This window comes from Alligator sinensis, unplaced genomic scaffold (assembly GCF_000455745.1).
Source record: "Alligator sinensis unplaced genomic scaffold, ASM45574v1 scaffold741_1, whole genome shotgun sequence".
Lineage (NCBI taxonomy): Eukaryota > Metazoa > Chordata > Crocodylia > Alligatoridae > Alligator > Alligator sinensis.
Window position 1 is genome coordinate 1,688,893 of NW_005842212.1, and position 7,119 is coordinate 1,696,011.

General features: G+C 46.8%; 1 protein-coding gene across 2 annotated transcripts in view; it reads right to left on the minus strand.

The window, feature by feature from the left end:
- Window positions 1-7,119, minus strand: part of PKD2L2 (polycystin 2 like 2, transient receptor potential cation channel) — a 21,157-nt gene that overhangs the window by 8,276 nt on the left and 5,762 nt on the right. For both annotated transcript variants that reach the window (XM_025207858.1, XM_025207859.1), the window contains exons 7-11: window positions 6,803-6,984; window positions 5,567-5,687; window positions 3,625-3,726; window positions 1,141-1,229; window positions 407-476 (exon numbers count right to left, since the gene is read on the minus strand). In XM_025207858.1, coding sequence (XP_025063643.1) covers window positions 407-476; window positions 1,141-1,229; window positions 3,625-3,726; window positions 5,567-5,687; window positions 6,803-6,984 — 564 coding nt within the window. The remainder of the gene's footprint in view (window positions 1-406; window positions 477-1,140; window positions 1,230-3,624; window positions 3,727-5,566; window positions 5,688-6,802; window positions 6,985-7,119) is intronic.

Genomic DNA, 7,119 nt, shown 5'->3' on the forward strand with positions numbered 1-7,119 from the left:
CCACCTATGAACTGGCCAAGGGGGACCAGCAGGCAATAGGAGAGTCCCTGTTCCCCCAAGCACTACTGAGAGTTACAAGGAATAACTGCCATAAGCTGACTGAGAGTAGGTTCAGGCTAGATATCAGGAGGCACTATTTCACAGTCAGGGTGGCTAGGAGCTGGAACCAACTTCCAAGGGAAGTGGTGCTCGCCCCCACCCTGGGGATCTTCAAAAGGCGGCCAGACAATCACCTAGCCGGGGTCATTTGACCCCAGCATTCTTTCCTGCCCATGGTAGGGGGTTGGACTTGATGACCTGCTTAGGTCCCTTCCGACCCTACCAAATATGAAACTATCACCCAGTGGTCTGTGCAGCCTTGTGTTGGCCTGTAACCAGGTAAGGGGCAAAAGAGAACAAAGACTACCTTTTCTTCCATACTGCTTCTTCTGGAAGGCCTAGGACTATCGGGTATCTTGGAGACAGAAGAATGGATCCTGTTATCATTCATGAAAAATAAAGGAAGGCAAGAATCCCATGAGAATAGGTCTTTGGGACTCTGTAGAGAAACAACTCTAACTAGCACTGATGGCCTGGCAAGGCAGCCCCGCTAATCTGGACTGAAGGGTCTGACCTTCACACAGGAACAATGGGTAAGAAACCCTGAAGGAATTTCATGAGTCTTCCCTGTACCAACATGGCCTAGGAAGACTGCTGTTTTGAACTTGGGCATCCAAAGTATATAAGAACTTTCTAGATCCATAATTCTTAAATGGAAGTTATCGTATTTACTCCAGTATTTTTTTTTTAATCTCAATTAATTTATGAGTTCTAATGTAGTGGTTTTTTAACCTTTTTTTTTTTTTTTTTTTCTTCTCACTTGTGGGCCCCTAAAAAAATTTGAATGGAGGTCCGGACCCCTTTTAATTTATACGTGTGGGTATTCACGTACTTCTGATTGATCATAGTTATCTTTAGTGGACCCCTTAGACACAGTCCATGGACCACAGGTTGAAAACCACTGATCTAATGTTTAATCAGTCTTCCAAACCAAAGCCCTTCTCTGCATCTTGGGCAGTGTTCGAAAACTAGACAAATGGCTTAAAATTATTACTGCAAGCTAAGGGAGAGAAGGGAAAAAGGCCGCAGCTCGGTTCCTACCTTTTTGTGCTCTTTAAACCTCCACCTCCTTCATACAGATCGTCCATCTCTGACTTCAGCTTCAGTTTGACCAGGGCCTTATTGCAGCTCTGAACATGGGCACATACACTCATAAATCAAAATGCACCAAGGGAAAGGAGTTAAATATCTAATCACATTTGCACAGATGCTTTCACACAAGCAATGGCATGAAGACCTTGAAATGCTCGACTGTAAGGGACATGTCAGTAGGCTGCGCAGGTGATTTAGAAATAAATCCCGCGGGTGTTCACGGAAATGAATTCCCAGTTCCCTTCACTCAGCTCGGAGAACTTACTATTTTAAACGCGAATGCCTTGTGGGATTCTCTCAGATGCCACGTGAGCTGAATCAATTAGGCCTCTGTTTCTTTTGCTGGTTTCGTTTTAGTCTGTAGACAACTCCTAATCAGCAAGCTAGATGCCTACGCAACGCTAATGCAAAAGGTGCTGGGATGTGAACAGCCAAATCTAAAATGAAGGTGTTATGTACTTTATGGCCAAGGCCCACCAAAACTGAGAATTAAGTCCCTTCTAGGATCAGTTCTTGTCTTAAACTAGTGGCTCAAAACAAAACACCCAAAGGAAATCTGACAGCTTTCCAAGAATGCTGTATTTGGCTTGCTGGGTTTTTGGTTGTAGCCGTGTTGGTCTCAGGACAGAGGCAAGAAAAGTTCTTTGAGTAGATGTGATATCTATTAGTAGACCATAGTGTGCGTAGAGAAGTCTCCAGCAAATACAACTAAGAGAGCCATGCCTACAGATTCCAGCAGAATTAGGATCTTAACAACATCTTAATCTTCCCTAAATTCTCAATCGTCACAATAGACTCTGATTCTTTTGGCTGAAGGCAATATTGAGAGTAGCTGTGTCCTGTTCCTGACTTCCCTTGGTCTCAGCAGTGGATCCTTCAACTCCTCTTATAGTCTAAACTACAATTAAAAGCAAGTGTAGTTATGCTGGGTAGAGGTGTTTTGTTTGTTATGTGTAGGTTTTCTCTCTTCCTACCTAACCTAGAGACTTATGCTGGTACAACTCACGTGAATGCAGTTAAACCAGTGCCAAAGTGTCACCACATATTCTCCTTCTAGAGGAATAGCCTATTCCTCTAGAAGGCACGATTGTACCCCAGAACTGTGTCCCTGCTAGGGGACTGTACCATGTTTTAACTTCATTAACAGAGTTGAAACAATAGCACTTGAGGGTATAGATAAGACATTTATAGGCAAAGACCTGAATTTATGAGATTAGGCAGTAAGAAGAGGCCATACAGCTACTGACTTGACATGTCACAAAGCAAAAAGGTACCAATGCATTTTTGCCTTTGCCAATCTCCCCTCAAATGGCTGGGGAGGGGAGGGGGTGGAATATTCTCTAAGCAAGTGCTTCCCAAACTTTTTTTTTTTTTCCTTCAGCACAACCCCATTTCCTCAGCATAGCCTGTCACTCCCAATCTGCAGCTCTGCCCCACCCCCCAGGTGCCCCTCACTCTACCAGCCCTGCTGGTGCCCTTCACTTGTGACCTACGGGCCCCTGCCCCCCCCCCAGCTCCACTGGAGGAGGGCGGGGAGACGACAGCTTCCAGGGCTGGAAGACCATGGTCACCTGTCCTCCCACGAGTGGCCAAGCCCTGGCTGCTGCACATGGGAGGTGGGGGCTGCTGCAGCCAGAGCTGAGTCTGGAGCCCAGCTCCCCCTCTCATTTCCACCCTCTTCCGTTGTGGGCAGCATGTCTAGGACAGAGCCCACATGGAGGGTGGAGGATGCAGGTTGCCTGCTGTGGGCTCAGGGCTCCCTGCCATGCTGCCCTACCCCCAGGGCCCCTGCAGCCCAGCAGGCAGAAGCCAGTCTGGGAGGAAGGGGAGGCTCTGTGCTGCTGCCAGGAGCCACACTGCTATGGCAAGGCACCCCCTGCCCACCTGGCAGCAGCGGCAGGGATCACCTTGTCATGGCAGTGCAGTCAGTGTGGGGCTCTGAGCCTCCCCACCCTGCTGTGCCACGGAGGTCCCGGGGGAAGGGCAGCAAGGTGGGGAGCCCTAAGCCTGCAATGGGCAGCCCGCATCTGCCTCTGCCTTGTGCACAAATCTGAGGGGCATGGGCCCCCCATGCCTCCCTCCCCAGGAGTGTGCAACCCCATCTTTTATCTTTGCCACCTGGGGTTGTGACCCCAAGATGGGGAACTGCTGCGGTATGCCTTGTATCCACCACCCAAATGCTGAAGAACTATAACAAGAGATTTCCTAGAGAGGGTGGCTTTCCTAGGCTAATACTAATGTTCTCATAGTCCCTTTGGCAGTGATTAAGTGTACATAAGGAGGAAAGCATCTGTCACGTTGGCTAAAAATACAGAAACTAATGCAAATTATTCTGAAATTGTGACTTTTGGAGCAAGCATTTCAGTGGGACCAGGGAATATTCATTTTGAGTGTGATCATTAAAACTCTAGTGTCCTTGAGGCATGCACTTGCCTGCCTAATGAGGTCGCTGACATCAAATTCTTGACTCGGTATCACTGAGAAGTCGGCCTTCACTTCGGTGTAGGTGTCATTAATAATAGCCAGAAACATGTTCTGTAGAGGGAAGAAGCACACGGAGAATTTCTCGATGGAAATGCCATTTCTATTACTCGGGGCCTGTTTGATTCTATGCATGGGTGTGGCAGAAAAATATCAATTTGTGGGGGAAGGGGAGGGGAGCAAACCTTTGCTTTAAGCAGCACCTCTAACACTTGATGCAAGTAGATGGGTCAGATCTACAAACTCTGTTTGGAGCCCCCTTTCTCCAGGAGACAGCTGGGTGTGTACTGCAAAAATCCTATGAGCATAAAGCTCTTCCACATGCGTGAAACTGCTCTGGTTACAATGGCTCTGATCATGGATATAAGAAAGATAGGACTGGATGCTTTTAACTAACTAGTGAAAATTGAGGCCTTGTTCAGACCCTGGGTGGAATCAATTTGGTAAGTGACTTAAGCTGGCTTTTAATAGAGGACAGAAGAGCTGTGCTGACTAAAGCCCATGCCTAACTGCTTCCTAGCTTTAAGAAAATCTGAAGTTGTTTGCTTTGGGGCCTGGGGGAGGAAGTTCTGGGGAAGATGGACACTGCTTATTTCCTGCCTGCAGTGTTGGTAGAAGGTGCTTTCTGCCCTGTGGCACACCTGAAGCCTCCCCCGGAGGTATTAACCCTAGCAGGTGAGGCCTGCCAGTGGTCACACAGTGCCCCGGGTGCTTGCTTCTAACTCAGACAGTTTAGGAAATCTGAAATGGGCAGTGTTTAATGATCCCCAGTCACGGGTTTCAAATACAATCAGAGTGGGTGGGGAAGTAAAAACTCTGGAGCTGCCCCTGTATACAGGTCAAACCAGCCTGTTAAAACACCTTGAGAGTCTCTCTAGGCTCTTCATAAGGGAACAGAGGGAAAACAAAGAATGCACCCTCACTCTCTTCCTCCTCCTCCAGGTCTCTTCTCTCCTTCCTGACTTGCTCACAGTTGTTTCTCTCCTCAGCATGGCAGGGCTGGGCACTGAAGCCACCCTCAAATGTAGCTGCTTAATTTTAGGACGCTTAGAGGTAGCAGTTATGCCCATCTGCGTGCTGAGACCCCTTCCCTTCCTTGCTGGGCCAGATTCTGCTGACTTTTTCATGCTGGTGTGAATCACATGCTAAACCCAAGGTGCAGCAAGGTAACAAAGGAGACAACGCTGGAAGTGGGACACCCTCAATTGGGCCTTCTTGGTCTCTCTATGCCTTCACTATTGTGTTGGGTTGTTGATGGAGAGTGGTTGGCTTGCCAAAGTACACCTGCATGCAGGTAACTTGAGTAACTGGCCCCTGGGAAAGCCTTGCCTGAAGACAAGAATCTACACTGCAAAGCCTAACATGAGGTACTGGGTCAGAGCTGGTGCTGCATTCCTTCATGTGTCACTAGAACTTCTGGGGACACCTCCCTTGGTACTTTGTGCTGCCACAAGCTGATCTGCCTAGTGATTCTTTTCTTTGACCTGTCTGTCCTTCTGTGTATATGGTGAGGGAGGGGAATTGTGGGACGGCATCAGTGGACTGTTGACAGTGGAGAGGTTTAGTCTCTGCTTTGCTATAAAATGGGGTGGGGGGGAATCTACCTGGGTGTTACTCTCCCTGCTGGCTTAGGCTCAAAGCACAGGTTAACTTGGGAGAGATGCTATACATGTGTACTTGGGAGGGGAGTTGGGGACAACCTGAATAAGAGCCCAGTGTAATCCTAAAGCAGAGGCATGCCCCCAAGATGCTTGTGCAGACCCTAGTGGTTCCTGAGCCACAGCCATGACAACCCTTCGGAGTGACTTGGCTGGCTGTGGTGTGCCCAGACTTCCTCGTGTGCAAGAAAATGCATCTGAGCACAAAGGGCATGATATCATTCAATGCCACTTACCAGCAACACAAAGAACACGAAGAACACAAATGTGATGAAGTAAATGGGCCCAAGGATTCGGTTGGCTTCCTCTATGACTGCGAAGTTAAAATCTCCCAGCACAATGCGGAACTGTGTAAAACTTGGAGGTAAAAACAGAAATGTGGTAACTGTGAGCCCTCATTTCTAAGCAAACTTCTTTCTAAGTGTTATTTCTAGGCACCTGTCTCAATTAATTATAAAAGAGGTATTTAGTCACAGAAATCAGTGGAATTATACCAGTATAAAACTGCCATGGTAAATCATACCTTTAAAGAATGTGCATGCCTTTGAAAAGATAAAGGACTTGGTATTAGACCAGACGATAACATTAGTCCTGATAAGGTACTTCACAACTCATTTTGTATGTGGAAAAGTTCCACATCTTCTATAAGTCATGAGTGCAGAGAAGATAACTGTTTAGTGCAGTGTTGTGGTATTATCCTAGTAAGCTTAAATTTCCTGTTTTTGACCCAACTTTGTGTAAAGATTTGTATTGCAAGAATATTCCACCATAAAAATATTTATCAGTGTATCTTAGATCTATATATTTTTCTTTGCATGTAGAAGCCTATCTGCAATGATATTCTACACTGAAAAAATGTGTTGAGGCCGGCTAGCTAACCCTGAGCATATACATGTGCTTGCCATAAAATCTATAACCAAGAGGGGCAGTACAGCGGAGAGCTAGTTACCAGGATCCTGCCTGCTGTAGTGACTACTCGGGAGGTTCTTGGTGATGAATGCCCATTGCGTTTAATGAACCTTGGCCTAGGACTTGGTGACTGACCCTCTGTGTGTGTCTGGAGTCCTCAATGAGGCAGCAGGTCTGTGCATGCACGCCAACACCTATCATTCCCGCTCTTAGTGAGGGCAGGGGGTAGGATGGATTTCAGATCATACTTCAGTGGGAATTAACATTGATTTGCTTAGTGTGTTAATCCTTCTGTGGAGCCCAGAGGCATCCCATTCAACCCCAGGTTTGGCCTGATGCTGCAGCAACAAGATCAGAGGTTGCTTTGTAGGAGAAAGCAGATGCAGCTGTGCATGGGATTATGGGGCTCTGAATTTTGCCGCACCCGTGTTGCCTGAAGAAAGCTATAATTACTGTGGTAGCATAAGAAATAAGGGCCTGTGCTTTTTAAATTCTGTGTAGGTGGCACTGCTTGGCTCTACAGTAAATAGGGTGTGTGCATTGTCAGGTTTTGAGCTGCATACATGCAGTTCTGAAATGTGGAAAACTCGTCAACTTGAGACCCAAAGATCAAGTAGCCCAATTGTGCATAGGCAAAGAATATGATGAAAAACATGATAGCAAAGCCGATGATGTCTTTGGCACAGCGGGACAATGTGGAGGACAGCTGGGTCATGGTCTTGTTGAAGCTTATGAACTTGAATATCTGGAAGAGAACAGAATAGGTTACTGTGGAAGGAGACCAAAATATACTGCATGTTCTTATTGGGGTATATGGAAGGTCATCTGTTCACAGTAATTTGCAGATTAAATCTGTTTGAAATGTGTTTTGTCATAGCAG